Source organism: Musca autumnalis, unplaced genomic scaffold (genome assembly GCF_047663935.1).
Source record: "Musca autumnalis isolate F117 unplaced genomic scaffold, ASM4766393v1 scaffold_4, whole genome shotgun sequence".
In the NCBI taxonomy this organism is placed as follows: Eukaryota; Metazoa; Arthropoda; class Insecta; order Diptera; family Muscidae; genus Musca; species Musca autumnalis.
Window position 1 is genome coordinate 37622194 of NW_027411977.1, and position 25922 is coordinate 37648115.

A 25922-nucleotide genomic window follows, 5' to 3' on the forward strand; every position below is an offset into this window, starting at 1 on the left:
GATCGGTGAGTACAAGACACAAGTGGTAGCATAACATCAAATCAGCAAGCATTTGGAGCTGTAGGTATCGAAACAAAAATGAAAGATGGTAAAAATAGTGATCAAAAGAAAGAAAAGGTGCTTGTTTTGTTTGTGTCAAAAGGGGTCACTACGCCAACAAGTGCATGTTCCAGGATGGTGGACACAAATGATCGCTGTTGCTGCCGGAACGCAAACGGAAAATGATTCAATGCAATGGTGTGTTGACAGTGGAGCAACAAGTCACATGTGCTCCTTAAAAAATTATGTTACAAGCCATGAAGATTCGGATGAAACCACAATGTTAGCCGATAAGAAAACCATCGAAGCCAAAGGAAAAGGGTTCGTCGAATTGCAAGTAAATGGGTCAAATATTAAGCTGAAGAATGTCATTTATTGTCCGGAGTTAAATGGAAATTTTATTTCCGCTAACAAGATGGTTGAGAATGGATGTTGCGTCAAAGACCGTGCTGTGATTATGAATGAAGGCCGTATGCTATTGAGAGATACCAGAAAAAAATGATTTGTTCGTCTTTGATGCTCAACCTATAAGTAATCAAATTTGTTCTATTAAGACTTCCGGTAGTCTATGGTATAGAATATTTAGACACCTAAATTATCAGAGATTGAAAGAGTTATGCTCTAAGAATTTGGTTAATGGCATGACATTCAATTCCCACTGTAGCGACAAATGTGATGGGTGTATGATTGGAAAAATATACGTTGCATCGTTTCCCAAACAATCGTAGAGAAAATCAAAGGACTTGCTTGAAGTGATTCATTCGGACGTACATATGTGGTCCGATGAAAATTGATTCATTGGGTGGATCAAAGTACTTTGTGACATTTATCGACGACAAATCCAGCAGGATATTTACATATTCCATGAAGAAAAAGTCCGAAGTTTTCGAAAAAATTAAGGCATTCAAGAGCATGGTGGAGTTGCAAACGGGTTGCAAAATTAAAGCTTTGAGAAGCGATAATGGCGGAGAATACCTAAGCAACGAATTTAACAAATATCTGGAAACTAATGGGATTAAGAGACAACTAACTGGCAGACCAAATCGCACATTAGTTGAAATGGGACATTGTCTTCTTAATGAATCTGGACACGATCAAAGCTGGTGGGCCGAGGCGCTTGCTAGTGCAACATATCTAAGATTTAGATGCCCATCAACAATTTTGGAAAACACAACAACAATGGAGGTATGGTGTGGTCGGAAACCAAATGTTAATCATTTGAGAGTTTTTGGTTCAAAAGCTGTTGCGCTGAACAAAAAGGCAACTGTAAAGATTCATGAAAAAGGCGAGAGAATGGTCATGGTTGGATATTAATTAGTATCTAAAGCGTATAGGCTCTACGATCACAAATCTAAACAAGACGGGACGTTATCTTTGATGAAGATAAAATATTAGAAAAATCTCAAGAGCAAGTGCCAGAAATGTATTTTTATGTGCCATCGGAAAATTTAGAAAAGCAGGAATCTATCGAAGTTGAAGAAATAGAAGAAACTAATGAAGATAGAACATGACAGTTTTCATGAAACCAAAGAATTTCTCGGATTAACTTCTTCAGATGAGCAAGAAAATCCTGAACCAACAGATGTCCAAAGAGGACGAGGTAGACCTACGATTATTCTAAATGGCAGACCTGGTCGCCCCCGAAAAGAATATAACTTACTGAATAATTTGGTGGAGATTAGTATGCCTAAAACTTATAAAGAAGCAATATCCAGTAAATTATATACCAAATGGAAGCAAGCCAAGGAGAATGAGATGTTATCTCTTCATCAAAAGAATACGTGGACAATGCAGGATCTTCCACCTGGATGTAAGCCAATCAATTGCAAGTGGGTTTTTGCAACAAAGACCAATAAGAACGGTCAGTTGGAGCGATATAAAGCACGGCTAGTCGCTAAAGGTTGTAGTCAGAAATTCGGCATAGACTACAATGAAACCTTTTCGCCTGTGGTAAAATATTAAATTATTCGAATGTTACCATAGTACACAAAATGCACTTGCACCAACTAGATGTTTTCACCGCGTCTTAACATGAATAATTGCATGAAGAAATCTATATGCGTCAGTCAGAAGGATTTATCGATGAGAAGAACACAAATAAAGTCCTTCGCTTAAAACAATCCCTTTATGGACTTAAACAAGCGGGTCGGGAGTGGAACTCAACACTAAAGGCAAGATAAGATTTCAACAAGTAAAAAAGTATCAGTCGGCTTGGCCGACAGAGATATACCCTCAGCCTGTGTATATTAAAACAATTTTTCCCAAAAAATCTATATATAGGGGTTTTAAAATTTTTCGGCGTATAAACCGACAAAAATGTTGATTAGGATTAAAGAGCAAAAGTTTTGCGGAGGAGATACTTAAAGGAATGGATCGACAATGAACATTACGGAAGTGGATCTCCAGCCACTACATTGGTGTCATAGGGGGTTTTACACCCTTTGGGCTGTTTACACATGAAGTGTGGACTTGCCCCTGAAAAAACAAGTTGCTTCAACAAAAATCAAAGTGATTCGATAGCAGTTCTTAAAGTGAACTTATCCGAAACTTTGTGTGGGAGGTACCGGATGGAGTGAACAAATATAGTCCATATTTGAACCTGATCTATATCTGGTAGTATATTAATATGTGTAAAGTATGGACCAATTCGGCTACTCGCTTCAAAAGTTAACGTACGAACAATTTTTCCGAACATTTTTGAACTTTTGTGGGGGAGGTACCTGAAGGAGTGGACCGAAATGGCTTATCTTCGAACTTAAATTTTGGACCCAATCGGCAGATCCGTTCGAGAGTTATCTTGCGCTTTTGTGCAACTTTCAGGCTATTTTCTCAGGAAGTATGGACTTGCGCCTGATGAAACTTGTACCGTCGTATGGGGGGTAGTCAATACAAGTCGCTAAAACAAAAAATCAAAGCGATTCGTGGACAGGTCCTAAACTGAACTTTTCCGAAATTTTGTGTGGGAGGTACCCGAAATAGTGGACCGATTGAGTCCATATTGAAACCTCATCTAAGTCTGGTAGACATTTCACGATTTGCAAAGTATGGACCAAATCGGTTACTTCCATCAAGAGTTATCGTACCTACAAATTTTCCGAACATTTTCGAACTTTTGTGGGGGAGGTACCGGAAGGAGTGGACCGATATAACCCATCTTCGAACTTAAACTAAGTTTGCACAAAATATTACGAAAGCAAAATTTTGGACCGAATCGGTCGATCCGTTCGAGAGTTATCGTGCGCTCCAGCCAGACAGACAGACAGACGGACGGACATGGCTAAGTCAACTCCAAATTGTCTGAAACACATTTCGTCCAAACATACTTGGGGTCTAAAACCATTATTTCGATGAGGCACATTTTGCCCGTATGAAAGTGTATATACCCTCGTTAGAATAAATGCTGAGGGTATTAAAAAATTTACTATTTATACCCTACACCACCCTGTGGTAAGGGTATTATGTGTTAGTGCATTTGTATGTAACATGCCTAAGGAAAAGAGATAGACCCATAGTTCCTTCTAGGGATATGCATAGAATCGCTTTCTGAAAATTGGGGAAGATCATTTTTTAACCTAATGAAACGCTATTGCTTTTGATGAAAATCGGTTCAGATTTGGATATAGCTCCCATATATATTTTCGGCCGATTCGAGGTATTTGATGCACCAAACATACTTTATCTGTCCAATTTTGATGAAATTTGGAATTTGTGATGGAATTACGTCTATAGATAAATGTGCCAAATTATACCGAAATCGGTTCAGATTTGGATATAGCTCCCATATATATTTTCGACCGATTTTTGGTATTTGGCGCACGAAAGACGTTATATATGTCTGATCTCAATGAAATTTGGAATGTGTGACGAAATTTGGTCTAGAAATAAGTGTGCCAAATTATATCAAAATCGGTTCGGATTTGGATATAGCTCCCATATATATTTTCGCCCGATTTAAGGTATTTGATGCACCAAAGACGATATGTATGTCGAATTTTGATGAAATTTGGAATGTGTGACGGTGTTTGGTCTAGAAATATATGTGCCAAATTATATCGCAATCTGTTCACATTTTGAGTTAGCTCCCAAATACAGTGGTGTAGGGTATCATATAGTCGGCCCCGCCCGACTTTGATCCTATCTTTACTGGTTTTTATTGTGTAGTAAAACCAACCAATTCATATATTGGTATCATGGAGAGTGCCTAACTCCATAACACAAAATTAACTATATGATACCCTACACCACTGTGAATATGTAAAATATAGGAGATATATATCAATTTGAACTGATTTCTATATAATATGGTACACTTATTACAAATTTTATCAAAATTGGACAGATCGGGCCAAAATATATATGGGAGCTATATACATTTTCACCAAAAGCAATAGCATTCTTCCTATGGTTAAAAAATTATACTACCCAATTTTCAGCTGAATCGGACACAAAATGCGACCTGTACGTTGCGAACAAAAATACATGGACAGACGGACATGCATAAATCGACTCAGAAAGTGATTATATGTATATCCCCAAAAGAAACTATGGGTCTATTTCGTTTCCTTTTGTATGTTACATACAAATGTACAAAGACATAATACCCCTTACCACAGTGGGGTGTAGGGTATAAAAATTCCAATAAAATTCATCTGAATTATGAAAAAGATAGAAATTTTCATGTGAACCTATCCTTATTTCGGACACTGTATTGTCCTTAGTATTTTTTTAGTCGAGGATTTTTAGCGACAATTTCATCAACGAGCTAACATTGCACCATTGTAGCACCCAATGTTCAAACGAATTAGATTGAATATGTACGATTTAGCAATTATGTTTTATAGCTTCCTATTCAATGAGTTTAAGTAAATACAGAGACATTAATGGGGTAATAAGTGTACCTAAGGGACACTCCTCAGAATTGTCAAGGGAGAAACCCATTTCTCACAATTTTGCCTTGATTTAGCCGTGTCCATCCATCCTCTCCTCAAAGTATTGCTGTTATCCCTGGCAATGAATATTTTATGGATTAGAAAAGTTTTCATTTCCACTTGGCTGCTGGTGTGATGACTATCAATGCATATATCCTCCATTCCCTTATTTGCCATTTGGAATATTTGTTTTTGTTTTTTTCTTTCTCGTTCAAAGTGTCACTCTGGTTGGCACCACATTTGCTGGAGATGTGTGTGCTTTCATTTAACTAAAGTAGCAGTAAACGATCACTTCTTGTCGTAAAATGAGTGATTGTTAGAGAGTTTTTTTTTTTCATTTGGTTTTGTTTTCAGTTAAAATGTTTGGCCCAAAATGGTGGGTAAATATTTTGAGTCATGGCATAGAATGCCAAAGTAACCAAGTAACATTTTTGGTGTTGTTGGTTTTGTTTTTGGACTGTTTGTCATTCATTGTGTCGTTAATGCCCAATTTTGGTTAAGATGGTTTAAAGCGTTCTTTTTATATAGTTTTTGTTGGGATTTATAACGATTACCAACAACAACAGTAGAAGCAGCAGCAGCAGCACTTTATGTCTTTGGGAAAGTAGTTTAAAGAAGGCTAATAGTACTTGACACTCGTCAAATTGTAAATTCAATAGAGAGAATGGCTTATTTTGATTGTTACTTAGTTTTATTTCCATTTGTTTTATGTGGTAGCATTGTGTGGCATTGCCAATGCTGTGTGCGCGGATGATGTGGTGACGATGGTTGTTGGTTGGTGATGATGTGAATGGATTTATAACGCTTTTCGTTGTGTTTTTTTCTTTGGTTCACTTCATTATTTGGTTATTTTAGTGTTTTTGGGGTTCTGTTCTGAATTTTCTATTTTCGTGTGCATTGTGAGGTGCTCCATTTGAGTTTTTAGCAATTAAAAATAGTTTTTTTTTCTTCTAATTTTATTTGGGGTTTGTGTGGTGGTGGTGGAGCCATAAGAAAGTTGAAATGTTTTTGTTGCGCTTCAGCAAACAAATTGTGCCATGACCACCTCTTTTTAATGGCAATCATCATAAAATCGAGTGGTTTAAAAATGAAATGTGGGTCAGTTTTGCTTGGCTTTGTTGTGTGACTCTGACGTTAAATGGCCATGTTTTCTTGCCCAAAGTTAGTGTGTGTAACATACTAATCCACACAAAAGAATCAATGGAATGTCTTCACATGTGTCTTGTTTTGGGTGAGGAGAAGGTGGTGGTGTTGCAAACTCTTTTGTAGGCTGTGACATTGAAATTGAAATTTGTTTTACAATGAAAACATATAGAAATTTGGCCTATATAGTTTGAAATTTGCATATGGAAACTTATTTGAAAAGGTTACATCCTCTTTTTTGGGATGTGTTGCAAAAAGTTTGCCGCCTAAGTCTTTTGTTTTAATGGGGACAAAAATGAAAAATCAAAATGTTGCAAAAAATATAGAAATTTAAGTATGTTTTTTTTATGGGTAGTGTTTGACAGTTAGACCAGAAATTAAAAAAGGGCTTTTGTTTTTATGTGATTTTGTATAGACAGTCGATAACGTGAAAAACAAAATGAAATCCCTGATGACAATGTTCGCAAAATGTGAAAACAAAATAAACAACAAAATCACTTTTTTAATACAGGACCTAAACGTGCAAATGTTTGCCGCTTAAGTCTTTTGTTTTGATGAGACCAAAAAATTAAGAAATCCCAACAAAAATGTTAAAGTTGAAATTTTTACTGTTACTTTTGATGGCCATTGATCTATCCATCGATGAATTAGTTTAGCCTTTAGGAGAGAAATAAAAACTCAAGGATTTTTGTTTGCCTAAATGTACAAGAAGTTTACGTCTTGAGTTTCTTGCCAAGAAATAAATGAAAACTGTACTTTCTTTTAAACGGTTTTCTATTTAGTTATTTGTAGATCATACATGCATACATATGTATGTTCCCACGAACACCACCGAAATTACAATGAGTGCACCCCAACCCACATTCACTCACTGAAATGAACCTGGTTTTTATAGTCGAACCTTAAGACTCCTAAAAAATTCGTTAAAATCCAAGACTAAAGCTCTGTTGCCTTTGAAGAAATGGTGGTTAAAAATCAAAGTTAAATGCTTTAAACTTAAAATTCTTCCTTAAAAATCTACGATTACAAAATAAAGCTCCCGTAAAATATAAACAAAAACATAATATCTATATCTATATATATAAAAGAGCAGTGAGGTGCATTGCATTAGAGGTGGTCGTACAACAAATGTACTAGAAGTATTAAATAATACTAAATACTAAATAAGCACTGGTATTGAGTGAATCGATAAATGAAATTTGTTATGAGGATCACCGTTTGAAAGGTTTCTACATGTAATACCATTACAGCTAAAACTGTAAAATTTGAGCTAAGGTCCTAGATTTCAAAAATTGTACTGAATAATGTACTATTGTCTCTGTGCTAACACGAATTCGGTTTCTAAATAATGTACTGAAATCAAAAAGTCAAACGTAGCTTTTCAACAAAATTGCTTTTATTTTTGTTGTCTATTCTGAACGTTATAGTAAATTCATTTGAAAAGATAGATCTATCCGGCTAATGTTTTACAAGAAGGTTTTACACACTGAGAATAAAAGAACCTAAAATAAAATGTCTCAAAAATTGACTGTTATATAACTTGCATTTCAACTGTGGTAACTCATTTTCCACACAGTTGCAGTTGACCAATCGAACTGAAACTTTGCACACTTTTCAAGTTTGGATGACAATACATGAATATGGGCCCAATTTTTCCAACAGCGCCCATATAGCGGCACCACCCGATTTCAGGTATTTTGAGGATTTTTTCTTCAGATACAAACATTTCCCCACCAAAAATTGTGAACATAGGTCCAGGTTTTGGTATAGCCCCCTTATAGCGGTACGGCCCGATTTTAAGAGTTTTAAGGATTTTACCTTCATTTTTAGGCCGAATTAGCTGTAACGTGGCATTTGGAGTCCACAATGGTACAGAAACTTCCCCAACAAAATTATGGACATAAGTCCAGGTTTTGGTATAGCCTTTATATAACGGTACTACATGAAAAAAGGTATTTACTAGAAAGTTAAAAATAAAATATAATTTAAAATAAATATATTCATTCTCATGATGGAATCTCTCAAATACAACGCTTGCATTTAAATTATAAATGGTGGCAAAATTTAACGGCAAGCGTTTTATTTGAGAGATTCCATCATGAGAATGAATATATTTATTGAGGCTAAGCGACAAATTATTTTCTAGTTTTAAGTGCATTTCTTAATAAAACACTCAAACTTAATTTTTTAAATTATTATTTTTTATTATTCCATTTGAAAAAAATTGAAAAAATTTTTTGCGTGCACATCTACAAAATATAAAAATATCTTATTTGTTGTTATGATAAAATTGATGCATAAATCGTTAACAGCATTCCATATCTATTCGTAGATGTTTAAATAGTTATTAAATTCAATTTAAATTTATTATTATTTTCGCGGAAAATCAACAAATAATAAAAAAATGTTGAAGTAAATCCAAATTATCCTGTCCCAGAGTCCGTACAAACCATAAAAAAATAAATTTAAAAATATATGCGGAATCTAGACAATGCGTAGAAAAATATGATACCAAATTTATAGAGATTGGGTACATAAATTGCATGTTAAAGCAACAACAAAAGAGAAAAACTTATTGTTGGAAAATATTGTTGCAAATATATTTTTTGGTTTGATTCGAAAAATTAGAAAAACAGAGATATACCCTCAGCCTGTGTATATTGAAACAATTTTTTTACCAAAATACGTACATATGTACATAGGGGGGTTTAAAAATTGTGGGCGTTTGAACCGCGAAAATGTTGATTAGGATTATATATCAAAAGTTTTGCGAAGGAGATACTAAAAGGAATGGATCGACATTGACCGTTATGGAAGTGGATCTATAGCCACAACATATGGCGCCGTAGGGGGTTTTAACACTCTTGTTTGCTCAAGAAGTATGAACTAAACAAACTTTTACCATCGTAATTGAGGCAGCGAATGCAAGTTGCTTCAACAAAAATCAAAGTGATTCAAGAGCAGATCTTAAAGTGAATTTATCCAAAATTGTGTGTGGGAGGTATCGGATGGAGTGGACAAATATAGTCCATATTTGAACCTGATATTTATCTGGTATATATATTATGATGTGTAAAGTGTGGACCAATTCGGCCACTCCCTTCAAGAGTTATCTTACGAACAATTTTCCGAACATTTTTGAACATTTGTGGGGGGGGGGGGTACCTGAAGCAGGGAACCGATATGGCTTATCTTCAAACTTAAACTATGTTTGGGCAATATTATTATTATTCCAAATTTTGGACCGAATCGGCAGATCCGTTCGAGTGTTATCTTGCACTACAACCACCTCACACGATGTCATAGGGATTTTTTGCAACTTTTAGGCTATTTTCTCAGGAAGTATGGACTTGCCCCAGATGAAACTTATACCGTCGTATGGAGGGCAGTGAATACAAGTTGCTAAAACAAAAATCAAAGCAAATCGAAAGATGGCCCTAAACTGAACTTTTCCGAAATTTTGTGTGGGAGGTACCCGAAGGAGTGGACCGATTGAGTCCATATTGAAACCTTATTTAAGTCTGGTACACATTTCACGTTGGGCAAAGTATGGACCAAATCGGTTACTCCCTTCAAGAGTTATCGTGCGCACAAATTTTCCGAAGATTTTCGAACTTTTGTGGGGGAGGTACCGGAAGGAGTGGACCGATATAAAATATTACGAAAGCCAAAATTTGAACCTAGTCGGTTTTTCTGTTCGAGAGTTATCGTGCGTTCCAGCCAGCCAGACAGACGGACGGACATTGCTAAATCAACTCCTAATTGTCTGAAACACATTTCGTCCAAACATACTTAGGGTCTAAAACCATTATTTCGATGAGGCACATTTTGCCCGTATGAAAGTGTATATACCCTCGTTATTATAAATGCTGAGGGTATAATGAAAATTGAACAAATTGGGCGCGGTAATATTTTCTTTCTATAAAAACCTAAGTTGGGTTATGACGGCATTTGATTTTTATTCATAAATATGTAAAATGGAAGTACCCCGCTAACTTCTAAATTCAAGAAAATTTGAATCCTATTTCCGGCGGAGGCCATCCCTGTAGATTCCCGGAAAATTTCAGGAAAATAGGTTCAATAGTTTTTTTTGTAGATGTGACATATTTTAAAAAGTGGTCGTGGTCAAGTCTATGGGTCCTAAAAAAGTAGGTATGGTCGGAGACACAACCACAATTGTCTCGCAAATTAATTTCCAAACCGATAATTATTTTAGTTATTGATTATATTTGTATATATTGCATATTATTTTAAATATAGCATTTAAAAAATAGGTTATAGGGGAAGTACCCCGCCCCTCCGAAACTAAATTTGTGGCCTATTTTAACCGGGGGCCATCGCTGTACATTCCATGACAATTTCAGGAAAATCGATTCAGTAGTTTTTTAGAAATGATAACAATTGAAAATTGAAAAATTGGGCGTGGTCAAATTTTCATTGCATTAAAACCCAAGTCGGGTTATGGCGCACACTTTACAGAAAGAAATATCGAAATCGGTCCAGCCGTTCCCAACTGATGCCATCACCAACGAACGACATTTGATTTTTATTTATATAGATATTTTTTATTTTATGTTTTATATTTTTTATTTTATATCTTATATTTTATATTTTGTGTTTTATATTTTATAGTTTATATTTCATATATTATATTTTATATTTTTTTTATTTGATATTTTTTATATTTTATTTATTATTTATATTTTTGTTTTACATTTTATATTTTGTATTTTATATTTTACATTTTATATCTTACATTTTATATTATATGTTTTATATTTAATATTTTATACTTTATATTTTCTATTTTATATCTTATATTTTATTTTTTTATTTTTTATTATATATTATTTTTTATTATATATTTTAAATTGTATATTTTATATGTAATAATATATTTGTTATATTTTATATATCAATATACATATTTATTTATATCTTATATTTTACATTTTTTTATAGTTTTTATATTTTATATTTGATATTAACATTTTTCATTTTACAGTTTATATTATATGTTTTATATTTTATATTTTTTATTTTAAATTGTATATTTTATAGTTTATATTTTACTAGCAAAGTGCCCGCTACTTCGTATGCGTTAAATATACAAAACAAATATATAATATAGAATGGTGGAATGTGTACTAATACGTACCACTTTTGTTCGATTTTCGTCACGCCTACACATCAAGAGCAATCCACATTTTTTGAAATAGTTTAATTGAGGTTCTCAGCGCAAATACGGCCTAACCCAACAACCGCCATCCTCATTTCCAGCACTATCTGTTCCCCCAGAACCAATTATAGAACTATTTAGTAGTTTACATGTAAATAGATAAATACGAACCTCCTCTATTATTTCAAAATTCCCTTTACACAATAACAAATTGTACCAAATCCTTATTTACAACTTTTCGTATATTTATGGCACATATTTCTTAAATCGGACGTTATAAGCAAATGGTAACAGTAATCTTAATTCCAAATCTCATGAATCCAGATCTATCCGTTCATCCAATACAAAATTGTACCATACATGGAACCATTTCGTACCCCTAAGTGTACCTAATTCCACATATTAGGATTCGAGCGCTATAATTTCACCCAAATCCTAATTGTACAAAATGTAGTACTTTTTGTAAGCATAAGTACGCATTTCCAAAACTAACCCCAACAGTAATATTAACTCCAAAATTCAAGATTCTAGCTCTACCCGTTCGCTCAAATCCAAGTTGTACCAAATTTAGTACCGTTTAATAGTTTTCGTACATATAAGTACGAATTTCCAAAACTTCTTCAATCCTACACCCCAACAGTAATCTTAATTCCAAACTTCAAGATTCCAACTCTAGCCTTTCGCTCAAATCCAAATTGTACCAAATTTAGTACTTTTCCTACTCATAAGTACGAATTTTAAAAACTACTTCCATATCTCAATCCTACACTCCAACAGTAATCTTAATTCCAAATTTCTTGATTCCAACTCTATCCGTTCGCTCAAATCCAAATTGTACCAAATTTAGTACTATTTAGTACTTTTCCTACCCATAACTAAAAATTTCCAAAATTTTATCAATCCTACAATTCAACAGGTATTTTAATACCAAACTTGAGGATGGCAGCTACATCAGATCACCGAAATCCAAATTGTACCAAATTTAGTACCAGGTAGTACTTTTCGTACCCATAAGTACAAATTTTCAAAACTACCTCAGTGCTATGTTCAAACAATAAGCTTAATTCCGAATTTCAGGATTCCAGATATATCCGATAACTCAAATCCAAATTTGGTACCATTTAGTACTATTCGTATCCATAGTACGAATTTCTAAAACTACCTCTATCAACACTCCAACATCAATTTTAATTCCGAATTTCACGATTCCAAATGTATCCGTTCGCTCAAATCCAAATTGTACCAAATTTAGTACTATTTAGTACTTTTCCTACCCATAACTACAAATTTCCAAAACTTTATCAATCCTACACTCCAACAGTACTCCTTTTTCCAAATCTCGGGTTTCCAGCTATATCCGTTCCAAATTTGTACCAAATTTGGTACCATTTAGTACTTTCGTACCCATGAGTACGAATTTCTAGAACTACCTCAATCCTACAAGCCAACAGTAATCTTAATTCCAAAATTAAGGATTACAGCTGCATCCAATCACCGTAACCCAAATTGTACCAAATTCGATACCATTTAGTACTTTTCGTATCCAAAGTACGAATTTCCAAACCTTCCTCTTTCAACACTCCAACAGTAATCGTAATTCCGAATTTCAGGATTCCAAATGTATCCGATCACATAAATTACAATTTGGTACCATTTAGTAGTTATCGTACCCATAACTAAAAATTTCAAAAACTTCATCAATCCTACTTACCAACAGTAATCCTTATTCCGAATCTCGGGATTCCAGCTATATCTGTTCACCCAAATCCAAATTGTACCAGATTTGGTACCATTTAGTACTTTTCGTACACATACATAAGTACAAATTTTCAAAGCTACCTCAGTGCTATGTTCAAACAATAAGCTTAATTCCGAATTTCAGAATTCCAGATACATCCGATAACTCAAATCCAAATTTGGTACCATTTAGTACTATTCGTATCCATAGTACGAATTTCTAAACCTACCTCTATCAACACTCCAATATCAATTTTAATTCCGAATTTCACGATTCCAAATGTATCCTATCACTGAAATCCACATTGTACCAAATTTAGTACTATTTAGTACTTTTCCTACCCATAACTACAAATTTCCAAAACTTTATCAATCCTACACTCCAATAGTACTCTTTATTCCAAATCTCGGAATTTCAGCTATATACGTTCACCCAAATCCAAATTGTACCAAATTTGGTACTATTTAGTACTATTCGTACCCAAGAGCACGAATATCCACAACTACCTCAATCCTACACGCCAACAGTAATCTTAATTCCAAATTTCAGAATTACAGCTGCATCAGATTACCGTAATCCAAATTGTACCAAATTTAGAACCATTTAGTACTTTTTGTTCCCATAGGTCCGAATTTCCAAACCTACCTCTATCCAGAACTCCAAAAGTAATCTTAATTTCGAATTTCAGGATTCCAAATGTATCTGATCACCCAAATCCAAATTGTACCAAATTTGGTACCATTTAGTACTTTTCGTTGCCATAAGTACGAATTTCCAAAAGTATCCCAATCCCACACTCCAATAGTAATCTTAATTCCAAATTTCACTATTCCAGCTCTATCCGATCACTTAAATTCATATTGTACCAAATTTGGTACCATTTAGTACTTTTCGTACCCAAAAGTACGAATTTCCAAAATACCTCTATCCTACACCCCGACTGTAATCATAATTCCAAATTTCAGGATTCCAGCTCCATCCGTTCCCCCAAATCCAAATTGTACATTATTTGGTACTATTTAGTACCTTTCGTACCCATATGTACGAATTTCGAAAACTACCTCCATATCTCAAACCTACGCTCCAACAGTAATAGTAATTCCAAATTTCAGAATTCCAACTTTATCGGTTCGCCCAAATTCAAATTGTACCAAATTTAGTACCATTTAGTACTATTCGTACACATGAGTACACATTTTCAAAACCACCTCCTTATATCAACTCATCTTCTAAACCTTGATTTTCATTCCAAATTTCAAGATTTCAGATCTATCCGTTCACGTAATACCAAATAGTACTAAATTTAGTAACTTTTAGTACTTTTCGTACACTTATAGTTCGAATTTCCAAAAACCATTTGGTACACCTTTCTAACTCTCCATCAGTGAACCTCATTCCAAATTTCAGAATTCTAGCTCTACGCGTTTGCCTAATACAAAGGGTACCATATTTAGTACCTTTTAGTACTTTTAGTACAGTTCTAGTTCGAATTTCCAAAAATCCAGCCTTATCCGACACCTTCGGACCAAGAGTGACCCTCACCCAAAATTTCAAGATTCTAGCTTTAGCCGTTTAGTCTGGGCGTTGATTATCAGTCAGTCAGTCAGTGAGTCAGTGAATCAGTGAGTCAGTGAATCAGTGAGTCAGTGAATCAGTGAGTCAGTGAGTCATCATTACTGAACTCTTTTATAAGTATAGATATATCAATATATTTCCATGAAAAATAAGAATCCAAGAATTTTTCTCTGAAACTACATTCGTCATCATTCTATGGAATCATGTTCCATAGTAAATAGCACCATGTATTAGATTTTTTACTTTTTTCTTTAATGATTTATTTTATGTGCAAATATGTTTAAAGTGTTTTGTATATTCACTCACATGAACACACACACACAAAAATTAATCTCACATGAAAAGTAATATCCATGAAAGCGCCAAATTTTTTTCACACGCTTAGACTCTTTTGCACACAAAAGTATGAAAGAAAGTTCTGCAGAGAATATTTAATTTGAAACAACCGAACGTTAAGTCGAAAAGCGTAACAATTTTTTTTTGACAATTGTTAAAGTGCTTTTGAATAGATACACAACAACAAATAATACATAAAAGCAATTTAATGTTTTCAATTGTTTCGCCCATTCTACGCATCGAATTGTTTTCACATTACACAGGCATTAGCAGCAATAAGAACGCGATTTGTTCCATTAATTTTAAATTAGGAATGAACATTTAAAGAAATTGTTGAGAAAGTTGATATTTTGCGGAGTGTCGTTTTCTAAATAGGTGCTTGGATATTATTCCCACGTATATAAATACCAAAATGCTTTTGGGAGTTATATTCTACTTCATTGATTGACATAAGTCTTATATTTGGTGGGAACACATAGCTCACATAATTTCCAAAAAATCAAATGGTCGAGAAAGATTAAATACGCCTACCCTTTTTTGTATATGTCCTAGGGTCACAGTCTCAATTCCCGCCCATGTTAATAATTTTTTAATGTTTAATTAATGGAACTGCTGTTAAGATTTTGGCAGGGTTCAAATGCCTGAGATTCTGAGTAAAAGATTTGCAAAAGAACCACACAAAAAATACAACTAAACTCTGTTATCTAAAAACAATTAAATAATTAAAATAAAAGAGTAAAGAAAAGAAGTCCCAATAACATGTTATCAAAAAATATCAATAGACATTTAAGTGGGGGATACACCTCTAGAACAGGGCAAAGACCATCGCATACCGTACAATTTCACTGTACTGTAACATTCTCCCTCAATGAAACAGAAAAAAACCCTTATTATGGGTTTGTTTCAGATTTTTTGTTTTGGTAAAAACAAACCAAGGTTAATAAACTCTCTTTCATGGCATTTCTTTCATCTTTCGTTCATGTGAATTGAGAGGGTATCCTAAAAAGGGGTTTGTTGCTATCAAGTGTATGAATTTTTAGTTTTTTTTTTTTTTTGTTGCCAACGGAAAATAAATACTGATTAGTGGACTTATAGTTGGCTGCTGTACTCTTACTGTTGTATTGTTTATGGCTTAATTATAGAGTACATACGTGAAGTAGCCAGCCACATACCGCCGACCAACATTATGAAGAAGAAGATCTCCAAGTAATGTTATTTATGTACGAACAAAACTGCCCAGAATCTTTTGGTTTTGGGCGGTTGACTTTTCCAATTGTTGGCATGAAAACAATGTAGCAAAATGTATGAGTATGTACACATTATACGAAAAAAATCTCTTTTAGCAAATGTTCTTTTTTGGCATGCCTACCTACCTGCCTGGAAATACCATGGTTCTTGTAGCTTGTCTAAGTTATAACGAAATCATATGTTGTGCTTCAGCCAAATATGCTTGGCATAAGTAATAATTACCGCTATTCGTTTTCTTTAAATTTCGTAATTTTTGTTTTTTCTTGTCTTATCTAAGAGCATCCAAGTAATTTCAATTACTTTCAATTCGAAGCAATTTGAAAAAGTCAGGTGTAATTAAACAATCCTCAAACCGCAACAACGATAGTCTGGAATTACCAATAATTATGTGAGAGTGTACATTGGATTTTTTAAAAACTTTTTGGAGAACTACATTCACTGGACCACGATATGCGAATTTGCTCCTGGAATGTTCGCACTCTTTATAGGGAAGGTGCAGTTTACGCATTGGCAGATGTACTTGAAAAGTACAAGGCCGACATAACTGTCATACAGGAAATACGATGGAACGGGAAAGGCGTCACAACAACACCTAAAGGTGACGCACTGTATTATAGCTGCCATGACACAAAGCATGATGTTGGTTGCGGATTGTAGTTTGGATTGTAGTTGGTCGGAGGTTAAAACATCTGGTCTCCAGCTTCACCCCAGTGAATGAAAGACTAGCTGCAATTCGATTTAAAGCAAAATTCTTCAACATCAGCTTTATTTGCGCTCATGCTCCCACTGAAGACAAGGACGAACAGACCAAAGATATATTTTACGAGCGCTTAGAAGAAACATTAAAATTATACTAGGCGTTTCTAATGCCAAATTGGAAAGGAGAATATCTTTGGCCCAACAGTCGGGAATTTCAGTCTCCACAGTGAAACATCTGACAATGGTATGAGGCTGATAGACTTTGCAGCTGCAAGAAACATGGCAGTTAGCAGTACCAGATTTAATCATCTCGATATTCATAAGGGCACCTGGCTGTCTCCAGATCAAAGAACAAGTAATCAAATTGATCATGTTGTGATAAATGGAAGACATTCATCGATCGTGTTGGATGTACGATCGTTCCGAGGCGCAAACATTGATTCGGACCACTACCTTGTTGCAGCAAAGGTACGTACCCGTCTAAACGTTGCAAATAAAGCACGAACAGACACAACGCGGAAGTTAGACATCGATAGGCTGCAAACACAACAGATAGCCACAGCATATTCCACTCAACTAGCCCAATTGCTTAACGCGAGCACTCCTTGTCCCGATAACATAACAACACAATGGCAACATATTGCCCACTCCATGCAAACAGCCGCAAAATCCATACTTGGATACCAGAGACCTCCACAAAGGAATTCATGGTATGACCAGGAGTGTAGTGCTGCTACCGAAGAGAAAAATGCTGCATGAGGGCTACCTTACAATCAGTAGTAACGCGTAGCGCACGAGAGAGATATCGGGAGAAAAGGAGTGAGGAGAAATGTCTTTTCCGCAGGAAAAAGAGGTAGATGGAAAAGCGGGAGTGTGAAGAAATCGATATGTACAGGAGCCAGAATGAAGTCCGAAAAATCTTCCAAAGAGTGAAACATCAAACAGATGGCTTTGGTACAGGCACATCCTCCTGTAGAGACCAGCAAGGTAATCTGGTAACTGATACAGATAGTGTGCTAAGGATATCGAAAGAACATTTTCCGAACTGTTGGTATCCAATAGTAGCGAAGTCGACGAAAATACCACAGATCCAATCCCAGAAGATGGTATTGAATGTATACCACCCGGCCAAGATGAAGTAAAGACAGCAATAAACCGGCTGAAGAATAATAAGGCAGCAGGAGCTGATGGCCTTCCAGTCGAGCTGTTTAAAACCGGAGGCGACGCGCTGATAAGGTGTATGCATCAGCTAGTTAGCACCATCTGGCAGGAAGAACGCGTACCCGACGAATGGAACCTGAGCATCCTGTATCCCGTCCACAAGAAAGGAGATAGGACTGTATGATCCAACTATAGGGGCATAAGTCTTTTCCCTATTGCCTATAAGATAGTGTCAGGGATATTGTGCGAACGACTAAAGCCAATGGTCAACGAAATAATTGGACCATACCAATGCGGCTTTAGACCTGGCAAGTTCACCATTGACCAGATATTTTCCCTGCGGCAAATCCTGGAGAAGACCCAAGGAATGCAGATCGATACATATCACCTTTTTGTCGATTATAAAGCAGCATTCGACAGTCCACTCCGATCAAAGGTATTCCATGCAATGTCTGAATTTGGTATCCCCGCAAAGCTCATCCGGCTTTGTAAGATAACTTTAACTGATACTAGGTCCTCAGTTAAAATTGGAAAGAACCTCTCCGAACAGTTCAGTACGAAAAGAGGTTTCAGACAAGGAGGCAGCCTTTCGTGTGACCTATTCAACATTTTGCTGGAAAAAGTAATTCGAGATGCAAATGTCAAAAGAAATGGCACAATTTACACCAATAGCCACATGTTACTCGCTTATGCTGATGACATAGACATCATGGGACGATCAGTAAAGGAAATAACTGATACCTTTAGGAAGGTCGAAGCAGAATCTGCGAAAGTGGGTCTGGCGGTAAACGGCGAAAAGACCAAATTGATGGTGTCGACGCGCAAAGCGTCCGTAGAGCTCGAACCAACTGTGAAAGTTGGTACCTATAAAAGTTGGTATCTAGTTAAAGACTTTGTCTACCTCGGCACTGCCATAAGCACAACAAACAACATCAGTTTTGAAATAAAAAGAAGAATTGTATTGGCCAACAGATGCTACTATGGTTTAAGTAAGCAATTTGAAAACAAAGCCACATCTCGTCAAACAAAAATAACACTATACAAAACGCTGATACAACCTGTGCTAATGTATGGCTCCGAAGCCTGGGTACTTGCGCAAGCAGATAAGACAGTGCTTGGCGTGTTTGAGAGAAAAATTCTTCGAAAGATCTACGGACCGATCTGCGTTGATGGTGAATATCGACGTCGTATGAACCACGAGCTGTATCTGCTATACAACGACATCAATATAGTTAAACGTATCGAGATGCAGCGATTGCGTTGGCTAGGTCATATAATAAGAATGAGCGATAATGAACCCGCTAAAAAAGGCGTATAAATTCGAGCCACATTGCGGTGCACGCAGAATCGGCAGGCCAAAGAATAGATTGCGCAAAAAAGTGGATGAAGAGATGACACGACGCGGTATTCCAGAAAGCGAAGCGAAAAACTGGGAGAATTGGAGATCTTTTCTTAGTTCGGTCTATGGAACAAATGTTCTGTAATGGGCCAGCTAAGTAAGTAAGTAATATCGTGAATTATAGCAGAATTATCGCAGCAAAAATTGCATAGTCAAAACTCTGTTGTTACTTATTTGGTGCACTTCGAAGTTTGGAGCTCGAATCTTAGACAAGACAACAACGCATTTTCCAAAAGTTCTTAGGGCAATTACAGTAATGTTGGCTATAAAGTAGTATTTCTATGTATTTTTTTTTTATTAAAAATAAAACTCTCATACTTTAAAAGAGTATCGGGGTTATAAAAAGTGTAGTGGATTATAAAAATATAATTAGAATGGCCTGAGTTTTTATTTATTTATCAACTTAGTTGACAGCCAATGTACAGTGTAGAGCCTATTTGTATGTGTCTTAAGTCTTTCGTTTTAGAGGCTTGTATTTGGCTTTCTTAGTGTTGATTGTACTTTATAGCTATTATCATGGTCTTCATAAAGTGAACAAGAAACTACATTTTCATTAATGTTGAAGGTATATAAAAACCGTGAACATTATTCGTTTTTTTATTATAATCATTTCGTCAAAATGCTTCCTATTCTATAAAAGAAAATTTAGCAATAAAGTTGCAGTTGTCTTTTGGAGACCAGTTGATAAGATGAAATTTTAAAAACACACACAGTGGTGTCACTTGGTGAGCTACCTCTAACGCCCTTTAAAAACAGTGAACCTATTTAAGAAAGCACAGTGGATTTTTTAAAAATATGTTTTAAAACCCTTCCAAAGTTAAAATAAAATATTTTTTAAAGCCCATATAAGGGTTGTGGATTTTTTTAAAATATTTTTTAAGCTTTTCCAAGTGTCGTGGATTTTATAATTTTTTTAGTGGATCGTGGATTTTTATACCCTACACCACTATGTGGGGAGGGTATTATAAGTTGGTTTTGGCCAAAAAGTATGTAACGCATCGAAATAATGGTCGTAGACCCATACTTATATGTATATCAAAATGAATGTCTCGACGAGCTGAGTCGATTTGGCAATGTGTGTCCGTCCGTCCGTCTGTCCATCTAAACCTTGTAATCACGCTACAGGTCGCAATTTTGATCGGATCGTCACCAAATTTAGGGTGTTGATGAGGGTCCCGGAGGGGAAGAAGCCTATTGATTTTGGTGATGGTCGGATAATATCCAGGAGATATAGCAATAGTCGGCAATGCATCCCATTTTTAATTTTTTTCGAAATGGCGCTACAAGTCGCAATTTTGATCGGATCGTCGCGAAATTTTGGGGGTTAATGGGGGTCCCACAGAGGAAGAAGCCTATTGATGATAGTCGGATAACATTAAGGGGTCGGAATGGGCAAAAACTTATTTTCAGAAATGTCAACGTTTTATTTCAAAGCCAATATCTCTGTTTTTTAAGAGGTATATCAAAAGCAAATCCTGTCGAGAAAAGTAGAAAATATCACCTTTACAACGATGTAAAGGTTGTCGTAGGTGGTCAAACAACAGAGATATCGCAATAGTCGGTAATACATCCCATTTCCGATTTTTTTGTAATCAGGCTACAGGTCTCAATTTTGATCGGATCGTCACGAATTCTTGGGAGTTGATGCGGGTCCCTCAGAGGAAGAAGCCTGTTAAGTTTGGTGATAGTCGGATAATATTCAGGAGTCGGAATAAGCAAAAAGTTTATGAGGAGAAAAGTCAACGTTTTTTTTCTTATGCGAATATCTCCGCTTCTGGTAGGAGTATTCCCGTCAATGGAAGAAGAAAATATCTCCTTTATATTGATGCAAAGTATGATGGCGTAAGTGGGCGAACAACCGATATATCGCAAAAGTCAGTAATATATCCAATTTTTTCCATTTTTTGTAATCGGATAGTCACGAAATTTTGGGGGTAGATGGGGGCCCTACAGAGGAAGAAGCCTATTGATTTTGGTGATAGTCGGATAATATTTAGAGGTCGGAATTGGGAAAAACTCATGTGGAGACAAATTCAAAGTTTTATTCTTTGTGAATATATCGGCTTCTAGTAGGGGTATTCCAACGGCAAAGTCTGTCAATGGAAGAAGAAAATATTACCTTTACATTGGTGTAAAGTAGGTTGGCGAAGGTGGTCAAACAAGGGAGATACCACAATAGTCGGTAATGCAACCAATTCTTCCATTTTTTGCAATCACGCTACAGGTCGTAATTTTGATCGGATGGTCACGAAATTTTGGTTGCCTATGGGGGTCCCAGAGAAAAAGAGGCATATTATGTTTGGTGGTAGTCGGATTATATTCCCTAAAAGAAATGTTTACCAGTGAAAAGTTTATGCATAGGGGAGTGGTGCAGGGTATCACATAGTCGGCCCCGTGCCGACTATAGCCTTTACTCACTTGTTTTTAAATATTTTTTAAACGGCGCTTCCTAAGACACCACTTCTAGAGAAGTTTTACATGGCTGACCCAATAGTATGCACACCCGCCTTGCACGCCGAAGGTCGTGGGCTCGATTCTCCGTCCAGGCAACATCAAACAATTTTAACTGTGGCAAAATACCCCTCAGTAATGTTGGCGACATTTCCTGAGTATTTCAGCCATGTAAAACTTCTCTACAAGTAGTGTCTTAGGACGCGCCGTTCGGACTCGGCGATAAACTGTAGGTCCCATATCATTGATCTAATATGAATCGGGGTGCACTTATTGATATGTGAGAAGTCTGCCTTGTCCGGTATAGGAGGTTTGTGGAACAATTATATTTTTTAAAGGGCCGAGGATTTTTTAATAATTTTTAAGGGATCTTGGCCTTTTTTTAATATATTTAAAGGGTTGTGGATTTTTGTAAATATATTTAAAGTTTTTTCAAGGGTCGTGGATTTTTTAAAATTATGTTTAAAGCCCCATCCAAAAGTCGAGGATTTTTTTAGAAAAAAATGTTTCTAGCATTTCCACTAAAAAAGCCTACCTTTGGATCTTTAGAGCTTATCCATGGGTCGTGGATTTTTTTTAACTATTTTTAAAGCCTATTAAAGCTTCCTATTTATTATTTTAAGCCTGGATTTTGTAAAAAATATTTTTAGATAGGTCGTGGATTTTTTTTTTCAAATATTTTTAAAGTCAACGCAAGGGTCCAGAATTTTTTAAAAAATATTTGTAAACCCTGTTCAATGGACGTGAATTAAAAAAAAATCGGGGATTTTTTAAATTATTTTCTGGACCATCCAAAGGTCGTGGTTTTTCTTTAAATTATTTTTTGGACCATCCAAAGGTCGTGTTTTTTTTTTAAATTGAACCATCCAAAGGTAGTGAATTTTTTTAAATTATTCTGAAGGACCTGGGTCGTGAATTTTGTTCAAATAGCTTTAAAGTCAACTCAAGGGTATATTATTGTTAGGACTATCAAAGGTCGTGGTTTTTTTTATATTATTTTTAGGACTATCAAAGGTCGTGGTTTTTTTATATTATTTTTAGGACTATCAAAGGTCGTGGTTTTTTTATATTATTTTTAGGGCGTGGTTTTATTTTTACGTCGTGGTTTTTTTATATTATTTTTAGGGCGTGGTTTTATTTTTACGTCGTGGTTTTTTTATATTATTTTTAGGGCGTGGTTTTATTTTTACGTCGTGGTTTTTTTATATTATTTTTAGGGCGTGGTTTTATTTTTACGTCGTGGTTTTTTAAATTATTTTAAAAGACCTTAATTTTTAAAAATATTTGTAAACCCTGTCCAATGGACGTGAATTAAAAAAAATTAAGGTCCATTCATTATTTTAAAGGACCATCCAAAGGTCGTGGATTTTTTTTTAAATTATTTTGAAGGACCACCCAAAGGTCGTGAATTTTTTTTAAATTTCTTTTTAGGACCATCCAAAGGTCGTGAATTTTTTAAAATTCTTGTTAGGACCATCCAAAGGTCGTGAATTTTTTTAAAGTTATTTTAAAAGACCTGGGTCGTGAATTTTGTTCAAATAGCTTTAAAGCCAACGCAAATATCTTTAGGGAAGTGTATTTTTTTAATATTTTTAAAGCCTATTCAAGAGTAGTATATTTTTTTTTAAATTATCTGGGGAAGTGGAGCAGGATAAGCTTTTCACTGGTAAACATTTCTTTTATATATACTAAAGTTATCAGCCAACCTATTCTTTAACTTTTTATCGACAGTCTCTATTGTTATTTATGTTCAATATTGGATTTGACTTTGGTTTGTGTGTATGTTTTGTTTAGGTATACATTCAAAATTGAAAGCTTTTGAAAGTTTATCGTCAATTTGTCTACATTTTTACAGAATAGCACAATCGTTACTGCAAACAAATTTTTAGTGTCGACAACGTTGTCGATTGTCGGATTGTTAACATGTTACAGGTAGTCTTAGGGCTACCTGAACCAACATATGAAAATCTTCTGAAAACTACCTTTAGTCCATATCGCTCATTTACTCAAAGATTGACATAACTCAAAAATTGCGATTTTCGAGTTAGCAATTTCTATTTTTTCTACGGCTTATATTTTATCTTGTGTCAAATGTTCGTGTTGCTATCTCTCAAAAACTCAACGAGTTACAGCTTATTTTCAAGGAGTTTGTCATAAATTAATAAAAAAGTTTTTTGAGTTTGTGAAGCACTAAAACACCTCAAATCATGTTTGATCTTGCAAAGAAATTTAGTACTGATATCTGGCTAGCTCTTTACAAGAGGTGGTCCCAGAAGTTATTTTTTGTGTAAAAATGTATGAGTTGGGAATTCAAATTTCAATCGACAACTTAAAACCGGGGATGAAAAGTATAATTTTTTAAGATTTTTTAAGACTCTATACACTGTTAGCCTAAAATTTTAATTTGATTTAGCTTGTGTTTAGAGTATGCAATTGAAATATAGAATATCTACATATTTCCTCTTGAGGTTTTGTTATATTACGAAATGTTGTATTACGAAATCTTGGGAGGATGTTAACTACGCTCCTCTAGCATTCTTCGTATGTACACCATTCTTATATTTTGTTATATTTCCTAATATTCTTATATGTGTAATACAAAAAAAACTAATAATTAACTAACGATAACTACTAAATATTTAATGATTTCTTTTATGTTATTATTTTAGATTTTTACCTTTATTTCCACTTAATTAAATATTTTTTTTTCAAGTTCGCGATCTGTTAAGAGGATTTAAATTAAAATGTATTATTTTTCCATATCGAAATAAGTTAAAACACCTCCAAATGAATCTTTTATTACCCACTGTAATTCGTATAAAAAACAACTACCGAAATTAAAATGTTAACAATCTTCATTGTTACACATGAACGTATATCCCGACACATAGAAGAAGAAAGATTAATGGCTACCATGAATTTGCATAGCCTGAAATGTTCGTTGATGATACGCAAACATTCTGCTCTACATGTTTCTTAATTAATTAAACTGGAGGAAGAAGACCACGAAGTGGTGGCAATAAAACTAAACGAGCCAAAAATAAGCAACGTTAAATAATTACAATAAAAAACAAAATACTACTATTTTTTACAACTATTTTAATTGTTAAACAAGTTCAAAACAAACGTACATACAACAACTACACATTCATTTGTTCTTCACAATCTTGATTTGCAGACGAAAATTCTCCAAATTAAATGTAAACACTTACCGCTAAGTAGAATTTAACAGTTAAAGATGAACGATGATGGCTATGCAGATGATGCCTTTGCCTTTTATTTTGTATATTGTACTCCATGGTTGTTAATGCGAAATGTTGTTTAAGGTCGATATCCAAGAGCAGTACAAAAAAGAATCAACAACAACAACAGATTACAGCACCAGAACACAAACTCAAACACAAATTTATGTGAAAATGTAACTTTAACTGAAAAAATAAGAAAAAATGGAAATTTAAATAAATTGTTGCAAATAAAAAGGAATTATTTTTTATGACTAAAAATAACAATAATTGTTACTTTTATCACTAAAATAAATTTAATTTTAAATAAAAATTGTTATTATTATTAAAAATTATTATTATTATTAAAAATTATTATTATTTTTATTAACAATAACAATAATTGTTATTTCCTTTTATTATTGTTGTAATTGGTGAATTGCGTGCTTGCAAAAATTAATGAAAGTTTTAATCATATTTACACATACCAACACACATACATAAATACGTAAACACTTCAATAGTAACTATCCATACTTTAGCCTGCCATGTTGTAAAACAAAAGACTTAAACAACAAACTCGGTTTTTTGCCTTGTACAAGTAAAACACTGATGACACTGTCGGTTGTTAAGTGAGGCGCTAGCTAACTTGTTTCCATGCCATTATCTTTGATGTAAACCAGTGTTGTATCGAAGCCCTTAGCCATAAAGGGGGGAAATAATACATTTCAACAATTCCTGCTATGCTGATAGACTTTTAATTTAAACACTTGGCATTACATGTTATGTGATTATTCTTGATTTT

General features: G+C 34.7%; 1 protein-coding gene across 1 annotated transcript in view; it reads right to left on the reverse strand.

Moving 5' to 3' along the window:
- The window catches only part of ImpE1 (Ecdysone-inducible gene E1), a 118277-nt gene that overhangs the window by 66927 nt on the left and 25428 nt on the right, over positions 1–25922 (reverse strand). The window contains exon 2 of the mRNA XM_073983097.1: positions 25109–25324. Within this exon, the coding sequence (XP_073839198.1) occupies positions 25109–25195 (87 nt within the window). The 5' untranslated portion in view covers positions 25196–25324. The remainder of the gene's footprint in view (positions 1–25108; positions 25325–25922) is intronic.